The sequence below is a fragment of the Glandiceps talaboti genome, chromosome 7 (assembly GCF_964340395.1).
Source record: "Glandiceps talaboti chromosome 7, keGlaTala1.1, whole genome shotgun sequence".
In the NCBI taxonomy this organism is placed as follows: Eukaryota; Metazoa; Hemichordata; class Enteropneusta; family Spengelidae; genus Glandiceps; species Glandiceps talaboti.
The window spans coordinates 25,251,740-25,270,736 of NC_135555.1; the positions used below are offsets into that span (position 1 = coordinate 25,251,740).

At 32.5% G+C, this 18,997-nt stretch overlaps 1 protein-coding gene across 4 annotated transcripts in view; it reads left to right on the forward strand.

The window, feature by feature from the left end:
• Positions 1–18,997, forward strand: part of LOC144437116 (putative phospholipid-transporting ATPase IIB) — an 82,114-nt gene that overhangs the window by 5,697 nt on the left and 57,420 nt on the right. The window contains exons 1-2 of one of the 4 annotated variants that reach the window (XM_078125971.1): positions 5,004–5,087; positions 16,448–16,618. In XM_078125971.1, coding sequence (XP_077982097.1) covers positions 5,011–5,087; positions 16,448–16,618 — 248 coding nt within the window. In that variant the 5' untranslated portion in view covers positions 5,004–5,010. Of the gene's footprint in view, positions 1–5,003; positions 5,088–5,251; positions 5,442–14,450; positions 14,623–16,447; positions 16,619–18,997 lie in introns of those variants that run through there. The other 3 variants (XM_078125972.1, XM_078125973.1, XM_078125970.1) reach the window with 3 other exon arrangements.

Below are 18,997 nucleotides of genomic sequence, written 5' to 3' on the forward strand. Positions count from 1 at the left end.
GGACTAAGACATCTCAGAAGGAGGAATTGTGTTTCAAAACGTGGAATTATGAATAAACAGACAGCGATAGAGACTTTGACAAACGTTGCAGCAGTGAAACCTTCAACGGGCACCGAACAGCTGACAGGCGATTACTAGTGGAGATATCACGTATCGGACGCTGATGATGCAGACCGAAGCAGTTCGCATGTGAACCACATGTTTAAGACTTTTGAAGGACAAACAACTCATTAATCATACGGTAGTAGAGATTTGCTAAAGATTGACATTATTTTATTCCTCGAATTCATTTCTATTCATGATCAGCAATTTTTGTACTGTGTGTACAGAGAAATGTGTAAGAAATAATATTTGTATGCTCGATTTAGTTTGACGATGAACAATTCTTGAAATCTATTTTCTTATCAGAATCATTTTAGTGATGCTGTTTTACATCTCAACGGTCGCGTACAAGCAGAAAGAATATTATTGATTTATCTATGGAGAAAATATTTGTTTTAATAAGAATATTTATTGAAGTATGGTGTATTGGAAACTCCTCGAAGTTTTGTTGACTCTGAGTTGTAGTGAGCCGAAACGCGACAGATAAATGCGTTGCTCACAAGTTGAGTCTGATTTTGTGATGTAAGGTTCCTATGATAAAGGAAGGAACCATGTTGGTGTAGTATTTTATTGAATCTGCAGTACAAGATAAATATTTGATTTTCAAATTTGAGTGCAAAACAGAGATCCGACCGAAATGAGCTGTATTATTGTCTATGCAAAAATTCCTTTCAAATTCCACAAGAATTTCTGAAATGCCTCAAATGCTAAAAACCCGTATGATAACTGTTAGTCCAACATTTTTTCAATCGTACACGACGTAAAGTTTTTGTTTTTTCACAAAAAAAGAATGACATCACTTGTTTAATGAAAATATCATCTATTTCACGATTTTTGAGTTGTCATTGAAGAGTACCTGTATGATAGATTTTACAAGTCAAGGATTTCATTTTTTTTCTGGGTAAAAGATAGGCACAGCTGTGTGAGTGATTGTATAGTCTGGCCAGACGTTGTATGGTAGAGGAGCTGTATGACTCTAAAGGCACTTCTTGAATAACCTCTCGCATTATCGTCAATGTTGAAAAAGATAATCGCTGCAATTCCAATCTTTGAAAGTAAACTGCCTGTCTCGAAATCAGACTGCTGTTCAAGAAATGAGCACACATCCATAATATTCCAAGTTTAATTTCTTTAATTGTTTGTACTTTTCTCCTTTTCTATCGATTTACAAAATCATAAAAAGTGTTTCATTTATGAAAGGCAATTATTTTGAATATTTTAATGTGTGACGGGGACGCCACACTTTGGGAAAAGGTGATAGTGTTACGGATGACAGAATACAACTTTTTAATATTCGCTAAGTTTTGATGTTTTGCGAGGTCACCGTGAACTCTCAGCTGTCATGAATTAACACTTACAACAAATGTTTGCATTGCGCGAATAGTATTCTTCTAAGATGACAACATTAAGTTATTAAAAGATCAACAGTGTCAAATAATGACTGATTACAGACAGTTGGAAGAACAATGACGTGATCACATTGTTTGGCTGGTTTTCATATTTGTCAATATCATTTGCATTGAATTAAGGCGACGGCAATACTTCCGTTTTAGTCATGTATGGTGCTGATTATTTTATTACCCAATCATTTGAGTATTGTATATTTTATGTTTATAAGAATTTAATGGAATAATAAAGTTTGGATTCAGTCTTGGGAAGAGACGGTCTGAGGCTAGGAGCTTCGATCTGCTCCGTGGCCACTTCCAAATGATCCAGGTTAACCATGAACATTGTGTGTAGTCTGAGCTAATTCCCTAAAAGTCCAAGTCGATCCCGTGTACAGAGTGGAGAGCGAGAGAGAGAGAGTAACAATGGAGGAGGGTTACCTAAACAAGAGAGGTCACCCATCAAATTTGTTACACATGTAACTAGAAAAAAGTCTGGCGTCAAAGTCCAAGCTAGTCCTGCATGCATACAGAGTATAATGTTGTCCCTTTCTTCTCCATCCTGTGAAGAGACAGCCGTGAAACATTCTTCGGTACTTGGTGTGGAAGCAATTTGCTTCCCATTCCAAATAGGCTGAGTACGGTGTTGAGGGTCATGTCAGTAATCTAGACCCGCGCACCGTCTGCAAGCAGGACTATAAGCCAACGCATGGTTGTAGCCATGTGTACAACACAGTAGACTCTCTCACAGTCCCGCAGCATCACATCACTATTATAAAAAGGGCTGTTTTGTATGTACCGATGTCAGGGGCGTGTTCAGTAGTCAAAACGTTTTGTCATTGTTTGGCCCTGCGCCGAACTGTATTTTACATGTTGCGCGTGAAAAACAAAAGATGGCGGCACATTCAAACAGAAGATTGTCGCATTTGGTGTACATTCAGCACTCATCACTGAAAAGACGATGCGCATAGTAATAAATCACACCTTTGCAGTACTGTCAGGATGCTAGAATGCCTAAAAAAGGCTTATTATTTATGCATACACTATTTTTACACTAACGAAGTGATCTTTGACTTGTGACCTGACCGCAAGTTTATCTTGCATTGCTCAATGTACGTCAAATCGACCGTACCATAATCCCGACGGGTATTCGTATTTCTAAATTCCGTTGCCAATTGTAAATGACCAATTCCATGAACTTTTTTGCAGTGCTGAATCAAAACTAATGTGCACTACGTAATCCTACACAAAAACTCAAGTTCGCCGATGAAGTGAGAATTCGTGGCCGCCATCTTGGCTTCTAGCGAGTCACCTCACTCTTCCGCCTTCCTTCGTCCCGGGTCGCCCGCGAAAAACTATGACAATTAGTCGTTCGGGAAGAAAACGTTTTGAAACGTCCGCAGGCGTTTTGTCTACCGAACGCGCCCCTGTTGCATAATTGTACTGTGGGCCCTCATCAACTGCATATAAGAGCTAATAATAACTCATTTTATTTTCACCAAAAAGAATGACAGAACTTAGACTGGGAAAGTGTACATGACAAAAAATATAATTTAGTATTGCATGGTCACCCTCCCTGGTGAGGGCCATGGAAATAGTTCAGTGGAACTAGTCTTAATCCAATGGCCCAGACACACAACATATAAACTACAAAACAGAAAATAAAATAAAACAAAAACATCTGAAAACAAGTTTTCTGTAAGAAATATATACACTAAGTTACATACAAAACAAACAAGCCCTTAGGTCTTAGATACGATGTGATTTCTTAGTTCCTCTTTGAATGATTTTCTTGAATTTATACATTTGAGGGATGGTGGTAATGAGTTCCAGTGCTTAGGGAGCATTCGTTTTTTACGGGGAGGGGGGGGGGGGTCGGTGGAATTCGGGGGGGGGGGTGACTTTTACAAAGCAGTTTTTAGGGGGGTCAAATTTTATATCCAATGGTTTGGGGGGGGGTCAATTTTTACAACATATTTGTATGGAATCGTAGCAAAAAACAACAGAATTGACAAAAAAATGTACAAAACAGGTGATAACAAGTAAAAAAAAGAAAACACAGAATCACAAAAATAAAACTTTCAGGCTGTGGCAATATAATGACATACCTCATTTTTAAAACTCTTTAAAAACTCTTTAAAAACAACAGAACTCATTCAAATTAATGTTTGACCACTTACCAAACATATCAAAGAAACAATTGACCTGAGTGAATTCCACCATAAAAATCGTAAAATGGCCGCCACGTGGCCCCGGCCGGCGGGGACTAACAAACATAGATAAGAACACAAAAGAGATAGTTACTAAGTTAGTCTGACGAGTCACTTTGACTCTTCAGTTCACTGTAGTCAACTGTATCTACAGATCCACTTTGTTCCGTGTCACTTTGACTGTCAAGTTCACTCAGGTCAATTGTTTCTTTGCTATCAGTGGCTAAGTGGTCAAAAATTAATTTGAATGAGTGCTCGTCAATATATTTCAAGTTGTACATGGGCACAAGCAATTTGGCTTCCGATGCATTTACAGAGCTAACATTACCAATTAATACCATGGTGGCTGGTGCTGGTCTACCAGTATCAAAAGGGTGAAATTCCACCATTATAATCTTGTTGTTGAGAGTCTCTACACGGCGTTGTAATGCTTCCATTTTTCTCTGTCTCGCCTTTCTGTTGTTTTCTTTTTTTGGTCTGGCAGGGGTTTTCATTCTTGAAAATGAGCAGCCAAAAATTTCTCTTGATTTCTGTAGTGGACTAGGTTTCATGGTCCATCATGTGATATGTCGAACAAACACTCATATAAGTCAAGTGTTTCATAAATCTATTATAAATCAAGTGAAAAATTTTTATGGGGGGGGGGTCACATTTTACAATTGATGGATTTAGGGGGGGGTCAAATTTTAGAAAAGTAATTTTTAGGGGGGGGGGTTGCTTTTTACATTTAATTCATACCTCAAATTCCACCGACCCCCCCTCCCCGTAAAAAACGAATGCTCCCTTAGTTATGGCGTATTGGAAGTTGTGTTGAGTAATTCTTAAATCATTTGGTGACGTGTTAATTACTGCGACAATGCCCCAAGGCATCGCAATAACATGTACATGGAGTTGCACTAACACATCAACAAATGAATAGCCCTATGTAGTCGATCATGATGGCCCACAGTACAAGCATATTCAGGCAATTATTCGGTAGATATTGGTACATACAAAACCATGAAAACAGCTAATATAGTGATGCTCCTGAGGACTGGTGAGAGAGGCTAACACAGAACAGCTAGTGTGAATGTGTTGAAAACTTGGGCAAAATATTGAGTAGTGAATACTAATGGTAGATGATACTAGCTCATTGGATCTGAATGTGAAATCAAAAAATAAAATTCAGTCAATACCTAACCTGGGCTGGCCTGCACCAGTGTTTTGTACCGACCGAAGGCTGAGTCACTCACAGCTGATCATGATCGATCAGGCTGGCCGGGACAAGCGATGTTAATGATAACGCCCCCATGTGGTGATATATAGCAACTAGTATGGCGGACGATGTTACGTTAGAAGTGATATTGAATCCAAAACGCCGGTCAGCTCATCGATATTACCGATCTCACAGGTATTGTCAATATTGTGACCTATTAATTTAGATATTTAAGTCATCGTTAGCCTGTTTCGAAAGGCATCAGATCTCTAAAATCCGACAAATCTGTTATTATTTTGCCGGAAGTAGAAAATGAGAGGGCGCCGTAGTAGGCAAGCCCGTCTGGTGATGACATCGTCCACACAGAGGTGGTATTGTCCCATTCCTTTTAATGTCTGCACAGTTTTGCATAAATTTCCATATACCTTGCAAGTGATCTGACCCCTTGACCAAGAAGGTGTTTCCGGTGTAGTCAAAATGTCGGCTAAATATGCGTAAAAGTTCCTTCAAGTCTCCTGTGGTGTATGTGAGACTTAACCAACGTGTAAGGTAAACCAACTGTATATTATTGCCACGTAATAGAGAATACCATTCCTTTTACAAACCCGTTACTATATTTAGATCTTTCGTTTGAGCGATCACGAGTTGCCAGACAATGACACCATTCAACCCAAATATAGATATATGTGTGAATCGTCCCACCCATGTAAGAGACATCAACACAACATTTTGTCACATATACCATCCTGATGGACGTACAAGTCCAACCATAACCATCACTCACTTCCGCGTACCCAACGGCAATGAGGAATTGAAAGTTACGACAGGCAGTTTACTACAACGACATGGGGTATGAGTCATAAATTGACTTCAGTCTTGTCAAAAGAATGTAGCGAGTTAGCCGATCAGTCAGTCACCTGTCCAATTTGTTGTAACTGTTAAAATATTTGAAAAACGGAAATCGGATTTATTGAGTCATGTGATATATATTATTGTCACACGCTCTCGAATCAATCTGTATGATTTAAAAAAAAAAGGATAGTAAATATAAGATATTTACTATTCATTAAAAAAACGGAGTGTCTGGTGACAAGCGCTTGTCAGCAGCATATTGTTCTCGTGACAAGCGCCGAGCGTACATGTGTACTACAGCCTGGTCGACGTCAACATGTGCGCTAGTACTGACCCGTACCTTTGACACAATTGAGTCCCGGAATGGAGTTATACCGTCACCGTGTCGTTTTCCTGTAGTAGTTTCAAGTTTCCCACCCCAGCTTTAATAGTACTTGAGATTTAATGTTTATTTCACGATTCGGCGTTTAACTTGCGCGGCCGGTGAGCTGTCGTCAGCTGTATGTCATTACTTTGAGGCCATCGCTGCACATGGGATAAAACAAGTAAAAAGACCACGCAACACCACAAAAACTATACGCATTTTACCTGTCCTTCACAATAATGAATGTTATTGATGCAACAAACTTTAGTTGTTTTAGATTAATTACCTTTACTGTTTACACGTTGCACGTAGTACTACATCACATACGCGGCCTTGGCCATGGAGCATATAGGCGGTGAAGTGTACATGTAATGTGTGTACGCGGCGGACTTCGCGGTTGTTGGAAAAAATAGGAGCTATCACACGTAAATTAACAGTTTTAAGAACTGATGGTGTTTGATAAAGTGATAAAGTGCAATCAATTTCAAGGGTAATAAGAACGTTTTACACTTGACGCCAAAACACATCATAATGGGTGTCAAAGGTCACGCTTGTCAGCAGCATATTGTTCTAGTGACAAGCGCTTGTCAGCAGACTCGGCCTTAAAAAAAATGGTACAGATTGATTGGAGTGCCTATGGATATTGTAGTTTAAATTAATAATAAAATATACCTGCACTGTAAGGACCTTTAAGAGGACAACTCAATCACTATGAATGTCTGATGTTTATGATCTATGAAAGGAGAGAGATCATAACAACTTCCTTACTGTACATGTGTAAATTACATTGTAACTGCTATCAGTTTTCATAATCATTATAATGGCAGTGTTTTAATCAATACATTTGTAAAATCAATCAACACACTGTACTCAAAGTACTTCACAATTATTACCCAGGTATAAAACCAACACACTGTACTCAAAGTACTTCACAATTATTACCCTGGTATAAAACCAACACACTGTATTCAAAGTACTTCACAATTATTACCCAGGTATATAACCAACACACTGTATTCAAAGTACTTCACAATTATTACCCTGGTATAAAACCAACACACTGTATTCAAAGTACTTCACAATTATTACCCAGGTATATAACCAACACACTGTATTCAAAGTACTTCACAATTATTACCCCAGGTATAAAACCAACACACTGTATTCAAAGTACTTCACAATTATTACCCTGGTATAAAACCAACACACTGTATTCAAAGTACTTCACAATTATTACCCAGGTATATAACCAACACACTGTATTCAAAGTACTTCACAATTATTACCCCAGGTATATAACCAACACACTGTACTCAAAGTACTTCACAATTATTACCCCAGGACTGAGGTATAAAACCAACACACTGTACTCAAAGTACTTCACAATTAGTTCCCCAGGTATAGAACCAACACACTGTACTCAAAGTATTTCACAATTATTACCCTGGTATAAAACCAACACACTGTATTCAAAGTATTTCACAATTATTACCCAGGTATAGAACCAACACACTGTACTCAAAGTACTTCACAATTATTACCCAGGTATAAAACCAACACACTGTACTCAAAGTACTTCACAATTATTACCCCAGGTATAGAACCAACACACTGTACACACTGTGACCTCCATTTGTACATACCTAGTCAGTTACTGTATAATATAGTTTTGTCTACATACATATACATGTATATTTGATTAGTATATCTGTACGTAATGGTTTGATTACTATTTTAGTATATCTGTATGTATATATATGGTTTGATTACTATTTTAGTGCATCTGTACGTATATACATGTATATGGTTTGATTATTATTTTAGTATATCTGTATGTATGTATGTATGTATGTATGTATGTATGTATGTATGTATGTATGTATGTATGTATGTATGTATGTATGTATATATATAATATATATGGTTTGATTACTATTTTAGTATATTTGTACATACGTACATACGTACGTACATGTATATATATGGTTTGATTACTATTTTAGTATATCTGTACGTATATATATGGTTTGATTACTATTTTAGTATATCTGTACATATACAAAATGTATATATGGTTTGATTACTATTTTAGTATATCTGTACGTATATATATGGTTTGATTACTATTTTAGTATATCTGTATGTATATGTATGGTTTGATTACTATTTTAGTATATCTGTACGTATATATATGGTTTGATTACTATTTTAGTGTATCTGTACGTATATGTATGGTTTGATTACTATTTTAGTATATCTGTACGTATATGTATGGTTTGATTACTATTTTAGTGTATCTGTACGTATATATATGGTTTGATTACTATTTTAGTATATATGTACGTATATATATGGTTTGATTACTATTTTAGTATATATGTACGTATATGTATGGTTTGATAACTATTTTAGTATATCTGTATGTATATATATGGTTTGATTACTATTTTAGTATATCTGTACGTATATATACATGTATCGTTTGATTACTATTTTAGTATATCTGTACGTATATGTATGGTTTGATTACTATTTTAGTATATCTGTACGTATATATATGGTTTGATTACTATTTTAGTATATATGTACGTATATATATGGTTTGATTACTATTTTAGTATATCTGTACGTATATATATGGTTTGATTACTATTTTAGTATATCTGTATGTATATATATGGTTTGATTACTATTTTAGTATATCTGTACGTATATGTATGGTTTGATTACTATTTTAGTATATTTGTACGTATATATACATGTATGGTTTGATTACTATTTTAGTATATCTGTACGTATATATACATGTATGGTTTGATTACTATTTTAGTATATTTGTACGTATATATACATGTATGGTTTGATTACTATTTTAGTATATTTGTACGTATATATACATGTATGGTTTGATTACTATTTTAGTATATTTGTACGTATATATACATGTATGGTTTGATTACTATTTTAGTATATTTGTACGTATATATACATGTATGGTTTGATAACTATTTTAGTATATCTGTACGTATATGTATGGTTTGATTACTATTTTAGTATATCTGTACGTATATATATGGTTTGATTACTATTTTAGTATATATGTACGTATATATATGGTTTGATTACTATTTTAGTATATCTGTACGTATATGTATGGTTTGATTATTATTTTAGTATATCTGTATGTATATATATGGTTTGATTATTATTTTAGTATATTTGTACGTATATATATGGTTTGATTAGTATTTTAGTATATCTGTACGTATATGTATGGTTTGATTACTATTTTAGTATATTTGTACGTATATATACATGTATGGTTTGATTACTATTTTAGTATATCTGTACGTATATGTATGGTTTGATTACTATTTTAGTATATCTGTACGTATATATATGGTTTGATTACTATTTTAGTATATCTGTACGTATATGTATGGTTTGATTACTATTTTAGTATATTTGTACGTATATATACATGTATGGTTTGATTACTATTTTAGTATATCTGTACGTATATGTATGGTTTGATTACTATTTTAGTATATCTGTACGTATATATATGGTTTGATTACTATTTTAGTATATCTGTACGTATATGTATGGTTTGATTACTATTTTAGTATATTTGTACGTATATATACATGTATGGTTTGATTACTATTTTAGTATATCTGTACGTATATGTATGGTTTGATTATTATTTTAGTATATCTGTACGTATATATATGGTTTGATTACTATTTTAGTGTATCTGTACGTATATATATGGTTTGATTACTATTTTAGTATATATGTACGTATATGTATGGTTTGATTACTATTTTAGTATATCTGTATGTATATGTATGGTTTGATTACTATTTTAGTATATCTGTACGTATATGTATGGTTTGATTACTATTTTAGTATATCTGTACGTATATGTATGGTTTGATTACTATTTTAGTATATCTGTACGTATATATATGGTTTGATTACTATTTTAGTATATATGTACGTATATATACATGTATGGTTTGATTACTATTTTAGTATATCTGTACGTATATGTATGGTTTGATTACTATTTTAGTATATCTGTACGTATATGTATGGTTTGATTACTATTTTAGTGTATCTGTACGTATATATATGGTTTGATTACTATTTTAGTATATATGTACGTATATATATGGTTTGATTAGTATTTTAGTATATCTGTACGTATATATATGGTTTGATTACTATTTTAGTATATCTGTACGTATATATATGGTTTGATTACTATTTTAGTATATCTGTACGTATATGTATGGTTTGATTACTATTTTAGTATATCTGTACGTATATGTATGGTTTGATTACTATTTTAGTATATTTGTACGTATATATATGGTTTGATAACTATTTTAGTATATCTGTACGTATATGTATGGTTTGATTACTATTTTAGTATATCTGTACGTATATGTATGGTTTGATTACTATTTTAGTATATTTGTACGTATATATATGGTTTGATAACTATTTTAGTATATCTGTACGTATATATATGGTTTGATTACTATTTTAGTATATTTGTACGTATATATATGGTTTGATTACTATTTTAGTATATCTGTACGTATATATACATGTATGGTTTGATTACTATTTTAGTATATCTGTACGTATATATACATGTATGGTTTGATTACTATTTTAGTATATCTGTACGTATATGTATGGTTTGATTACTATTTTAGTATATCTGTACGTATATATATGGTTTGATTACTATTTTAGTATATCTGTACGTATATATATGGTTTGATTACTATTTTAGTATATCTGTATGTATATATATGGTTTGATTACTATTTTAGTATATCTGTACGTATATGTATGGTTTGATTACTATTTTAGTATATTTGTACGTATATATACATGTATGGTTTGATTACTATTTTAGTATATCTGTACGTATATATACATGTATGGTTTGATTACTATTTTAGTATATTTGTACGTATATATACATGTATGGTTTGATTACTATTTTAGTATATTTGTACGTATATATACATGTATGGTTTGATTACTATTTTAGTATATTTGTACGTATATATACATGTATGGTTTGATTACTATTTTAGTATATTTGTACGTATATATACATGTATGGTTTGATAACTATTTTAGTATATCTGTACGTATATGTATGGTTTGATTACTATTTTAGTATATTTGTACGTATATATACATGTATGGTTTCATTACTATTTTAGTATATCTGTACGTATATGTATGGTTTGATTACTATTTTAGTATATCTGTACGTATATATATGGTTTGATTACTATTTTAGTATATCTGTACGTATATGTATGGTTTGATTACTATTTTAGTATATTTGTACGTATATATACATGTATGGTTTGATTACTATTTTAGTATATCTGTACGTATATGTATGGTTTGATTAGTATTTTAGTATATCTGTACATATATGTATGGTTTGATTACTATTTTAGTATATCTGTACGTATATATATGGTTTGATTACTATTTTAGTATATCTGTACATATATGTATGATTTGATTATTATTTTAGTATATCTGTACGTATATATATGGTTTGATTACTATTTTAGTATATCTGTACGTATATGTATGGTTTGATTACTATTTTAGTATATTTGTACGTATATATACATGTATGGTTTGATTACTATTTTAGTATATCTGTACGTATATGTATGGTTTGATTATTATTTTAGTATATCTGTATGTATATATATGGTTTGATTACTATTTTAGTATATATGTACGTATATATATGGTTTGATTACTATTTTAGTATATCTGTACGTATATGTATGGTTTGATTATTATTTTAGTATATCTGTACGTATATGTATGGTTTGATTATTATTTTAGTATATCTGTACGTATATGTATGGTTTGATTACTATTTTAGTATATCTGTATGTATATATATGGTTTGATTACTATTTTAGTATATATGTACGTATATGTATGGTTTGATTACTATTTTAGTATATCTGTACGTATATGTATGGTTTGATTATTATTTTAGTATATCTGTATGTATATATACATGTATGGTTTGATTACTATTTTAGTATATATGTACGTATATATATGGTTTGATTACTATTTTAGTATATCTGTACGTAATGGTTTGATTACTATTTTAGTATATCTGTACGTATATATATGGTTTGATTACTATTTTAGTATATCTGTACGTATATATATGGTTTGATTACTATTTTAGTATATCTGTACGTATATGTATGGTTTGATTATTATTTTAGTATATCTGTATGTATGTATATATACATGTATGGTTTGATTACTATTTTAGTATATTTGTACGTATATATATGGTTTGATTAGTATTTTAGTATATCTGTACGTAATGGTTTGATTACTATTTTAGTGTATCTGTACGTAATGGTTTGATTACTATTTTAGTATATTTGTACGTATATATATGGTTTGATTAGTATTTTAGTATATCTGTATATATATGTATGGTTTGATTACTATTTTAGTATATCTGTACGTATATGTATGGTTTGATTATTATTTTAGTATATCTGTATGTATATATATGGTTTGATTACTATTTTAGTATATTTGTACGTATATATATGGTTTGATTAGTATTTTAGTATATCTGTACGTAATGGTTTGATTACTATTTTAGTGTATCTGTACGTATATGTATGGTTTGATTACTATTTTAGTATATCTGTACGTATATATATGGTTTGATTACTATTTTAGTATATCTGTACTTAATGGTTTGATTACTATTTTAGTATATTTGTACGTATATATATGGTTTGATTAGTGTATATCTGTAGCACAGGCACTTGTTTCCCCGAGATACAATGTACATGTATGTATCAGAACATTTCTATCAGAATACAATAAAATATCAATAATATTGATAATATTGAGCCAACCTTATAAGAAAGGGGTAAAATTACACTTGTTTCTGTGATCGTACAAGTTCACTCACTGCGAAATATTAGACAAGGTAGGTAACAGAATACCTTTACCGATATGACAACATGAACTTTCAACCGGCCATTGTACTCGGCAAACATTTCAAAGATTTTACCTTCCAGTTCCCAAATTTAATAATCTTCCGATAAAATGTGTCGTTGTTACAATCTGACCATGCCTACCAAAGATATCAACCGATTTCTGACTCCATGTAGGAGAATTGGAGCAGGTAAATTTTTTCTAACTACCTTCCGAGAACGTGATTGATATCGATGTTTACATGGTAAATGGAGAGAGCCACTATCGGCTGTAACATGTGCTGCTGTTACATGGTCTAGGGACAATATGCAAAAGAGGTAGTTATAAAAAATTTATCTGCTCCAATTCTCCTACATAGCAGCAGAAATCGGTTGATATCTTTGGTAGGCATGGTCCGATTGTAACAACGACATGATTTATCGGAAGATTATCAAATTTGGGAACTAGGAAGTAACAGGAGGTAAAATCTTCGAAATGTTTGCCGAGTACAATGGCTGATTGAAAGTTCATGTTGTCATATGGTAATGGTGTTCTGTTACCTACCTTGTCTAATATTTCATGTGCGTGAACTTGTACGATCATTAATAGAAACAAGTATAATTTTACCCCTTTCTTATATAGTTAGCTAAATACATCAATATTATCGATATCATCAACATTTTATTGTATTCTGATACATATCTCGGGGAAACAAGTGCCTGTGATCTGTACATATGTAATATTTTTTGTAACTGATCATTCTTTGATTCTCTTGTCAGATAAACTATTCTCTGCTATACTTTTATGCAATGTGGTACCTGAGTCTGACACATGCAATACATACAGTGAACATACATGTATACATCTATAGTTCACTGACATGTTATTAATATGCAAATTGACTACATATAGCAAATATCAACATGATCAATGAATGTGTCAATTTCATTGGGTCATACCATTAATTGTAGGGGTGTTTACAATTATACAATGTAATTTATTTGTTATTGTAAGTAGGGTGTCCATTTTACTGCTAGAGTCATTAGTATCATCGTGGTACATTTTGTTTTTTGGTAATTTATAGAACAACAATAATACCCTGCATTACGTTCTTTGATCACTTCATGACATCTGTTCAATTGTAATATTTTCTTCCCCTCATATGACAGTAGTGTGTACACATGTACCATTGCTGACTTCCCCTTGAGCAGAATAGAATGTTCTATTCTAATTAGCTTTCCAGCATATGTCCCACTTGTTACATGTATGTGATGTTTAAAATTCCATTCAAAACGAGTCTATAGGCTGACACACCTAGACTAGACTCTACCTGAGTTGGAAATTTCTAGTATGAATATAGGAAAGCTATTGTAAAAAATGAAAGAGATCACTATTTCAGTGTAACTAATAGTTATTCTGAAATTTGTGTTCATTCACATCATTTTACTGGAAAAATTCTGCCATCTGGTCCGTCAGTCCTGAAATAATTTGGTAAGCCATTATTTTAAATCATAATTATTTCTGTATTTCCAATTATAGTTGACTGTAGTTTTTGACATACATCTATCGTGTACATCAAATATCAATATTTTGGTAGTATTTTAATATATCATTGTGACATGTAAGCATGATAATTTTAGAATTTGTCATTTTTATGCAGCCAATGTGTCAAAAGACTGTGTGGTTAATTTATTGCTGCATGTCAGAATGTAAAATGGATGTACAATAAATGTATTGACATGTCAATTTAGTCAATTTAATAGAAGTCGGAGGCAAAGGAAACAAATTTACATGTATGCTGTCAACCTAAGGATCAACATACAATATTTAAATATACATAGTACCAAGGATAAGATTATCAGGGTTAGTAGTAGTAGTTCAACCCAACCAGTATCAAGGGTCTTAGACTACCAGGGTTAGTAGTAGTAATTCAACCCAACCAGTATTAAGCAGGGGTCAAAATAATGAAAACATTTCACTTGTCCACTGGGCAAGTAGAAAACAAAAAGTACTTGCCCAAATCAAAAAGTGCTTGCCCATTCCACAAATAGTGGTGTATTTTTCTGTGGCTAACAAATGCACTGTTGGGATTGATTAGTCCTTCTTTTGTTTATTATCAAAAAATGTCACTTTGAAAGTTTCTGTGGGTACTGAAAAGTTTTCTCCAAAATAAACAGGAGTCCTAGATAATATCAATTTTCATGACCTAATTAATATTCATACTATAGCATAGCATACAATGTTTTGTTCAACTGTAAAAAGTAGTTGTTAAAATAATCACAAGTATTTCAGCACTTTCATAAGCTATCAAAATAAAAAATTAACATTTATTTCAAAATATAAAATCTTTCTAAGTATTTCCTTTTGCACCATGTCAATATATTTTCTTTCCTTCCTCATCCACACCAACTATTTTTCTCCCAGTATGATTTGTTCATTTTTTCCTAGTAATATTTTAAAATAAAATCACTGTTGCAAAATTTGCAGTTGATTCAAACACCCAAAACCTGAAAAATCATGCTGTAATTTACTATTGATGAACAATATTCAATGAGTCACTGGTCATTCCAGGTATGTTTTCTTGATAGAGTAAACAAAGTTAATTAAATTTCATATCACTAGGTGCATACACATGATGGATGTGATTGTATTGAGTAGTTTGTAGTATGAATGTCCTGCGTAATAATATCAAGCAAATACATAGTGGTATGAAATACTCTGTCAATTGGGATGTAATTGCTATTTTCGTCGTGTAACATAGCGATATACGTGTGTGACATTGAATGTTGACACAGGCGTGTATCCAGTTTGTTGACACGTGTCAGCTTCGATTGGAAGTCACGTTGGCGTCAGGGTGTCTCATCGAAAATCAAAACATAAACAATGAGTGTATGGAGTTTTTCCTGGAAAGAATATGACACCATCAAATTATTAGCCGGGGTACAAGATAAATGCCATCCTGGCAATACACGCCTCCTACGTCGGCGTGTATTTACCCGGACGGCATTTATTACATACATACATACATGTACATACATAAATACATACATACATGCATACATGTACATACATACATACATACATACGTACATACATACATACATACATACATACATACATACATACATACATACATACACATACACACACATATACATATACATATACATATACATATACATATACATATACATATACATACAAATATACATATGTACATGATATACAAAATGTAGTTTGCAAGGTATAACTATTTTCCACAGAGTTGCCTGAAGTCTCTGCCCCTCTATTAAAAATTTCTTTTTTATTCGTACAGATTAATTTCAGAAGATGATTCTTCCTCATTAGACGAAGTGCCCTTAATGATGTCGGAGGACGGTTTTGACAGTGAAAATGACAGTTTAACAAGGCCTAGGAAACAGAGAAGGACCTATGGCAGTCGGATAGCATGGTGTTTATGCTGCGGATGGAAAGACAGTTTATACAGGTAAAATGTAGTTATTTACTGTATTATATTCTGACAACATTCTGATTGTGAAGTCACAGTAGTCTTTTCAGTGACATAGATGTTCATAACATTAATAGTATCCCAAACATTGTAACATAACATTAATAGTATCCCAAACATTGTAACATAACATTAATAGTATCCCAAACATTGTAACATAACGTTAATAGTATCCCAAACATTGTAACATAACATTAATAGCAACCCAAACATTGTAACATAACATTAATAGTATCCCAAACATTGTAACATAACATTAATAGCAACCCAAACATTGTAACATAACATTAATAGTATCCCAAACATTGTAACATAACATTGATAGCAACCCAAACATTGTAACATAACATTAATAGTATCCCAAACATTGTAACATAACATCTATAGTATCCCAAACATTGTAACATAACATTAATAGTAACCCAAACATTGTAACTAGACATTTATCATAATGTTGTTTTGAGTATCAAGGTATTACAGACCATCTTAAGTTAGACATGATTATACTACATTTTTTGTATTTTGAAAATCCAGTATACATGTACAATGTAAGCCTTACATGTATGTGCCATGTGGAAGTAGGCCTACCATTGAAGTTACATTAAAGGTGATTCAAAATGCTCACATTCACTATCGCTAATTTGCTAGACTACATGTTTGTGAAATGCATTCTGGTTTTAAAACTTTTCAAAAGCGTCTGCAAACACCTTAAAATGACCCTTTTTCAGTCACTTCCCTTCGGATTTACTTCGAGAGTTTTCGGGTATTTCCGGTCCCACCTAGACCACAGGATTTTACGATGTCATAAGGAGACATGGTTAGCACGTAGCCTATGACGAGCGTAGTCAACAGGTGAATAAAACTCAACAGCATTGTGAAAAAATACATTGCTAGTGGTTGTAACAGACATCAGTAAACAAAAACTACAGTCTACATGTCTTATTAACCAACATTTACCGATATTTACTCACATTTTCTCACTAATTGTCAGTGTCTGTGGGTATAAATGCTAAAATATTATCTCCCCATATTATGGCAAAATAAATCAAAACGGCTAGACTACAGTGTAGACATAAATAAACACTTGTAATGTCGCTCGCGTGTTCAATTTATTTATCTGATTTTTTTATTATTTGCCGAGGAGAAGCATTACAGTACATGTATCTTCGACAGGCATGGCGTCGACAGCATATTATAGCCCACTATACTCGACTATACTCACTGATGTCGCCTTTTAAACAGCGCATTTAGCAACAAGTAAACATATTTATCTTGAATAAATATACTAGCTATTAGATTGCCATATTATCAGCAATAAAATTGTAAAGAATTGAGGATTATTTACCCAATCGTATATGACCAAGTTGAGTTGACAAATTGTAATGAATTCACAAGTACATGGAATATTCCTATATGACCAAGTTGAGTTGACAAATTGTAATGAATTCACAAGTTCATGGAATATTCCTATATGACCAAGTTAAGTTGACAAATTGCAATGAATTCACAAGTTCATGGAATATTCCTATATGACCAAGTTGAGTTGACAAATTGTAATGAATTCACAAGTTCATGGAATATTCCTATATGACCAAGTTGAGTTGACAAATTGCAATGAATTCACAAGTACGTGGAATATTCCTAAATGACCAAGTTGAGTTGACAAATTGTAATGAATTCACAAGTTCATGGAATATTCCAAGTTGAGGTGACAAATTGCAATGAATTCACAAGTACATGGAATATTCCTATATGACCAAGTTAAGTTGACAAATTGCAATGAATTCACAAGTACATGGAATATTCCTATATGACCAAGTTGAGTTGACAAATTGCAATGAATTCACACAAGGTGGTCATACAATGTATGTGTAAATTAGTGATGCTAGCTATAAATGAGTTCAGTAATTCATAGATAGGTTTTTAATTTTTAACCCCCCTCCGGGAGGGGGGTGGAGGGGGTTACTACAATGGGTTTTGTCTGTTCATGTGTTTGTCCATCAGTCCATCTGTGCAGTATCTGTCCATCCATAATACATCAAAAACATATAAACACAAGTTATGCCTCATTAATGATTTTTTAAAAAAAAAAGAAAAGGTACAGATGTGTGTGTATGTGTGTGTATGTGTGTGTGTGTATGTGTGTGTATGTGTGTGTATATGTGTGTGTATGTGTATGTGTATGTGTATGTGTATGTGTGTGTATGTGTGTATGTAAATTAAGTATGCAAATTAAGTATGATAAAGAATCAGAGAGTGAGCCAGTAAGTGTATAAATTATTTTATTCTCAAATATACAGGTACATGTACAATATACAGGATGTCAGTATTTGGCCCAGATACATTTTACTGTGTGTT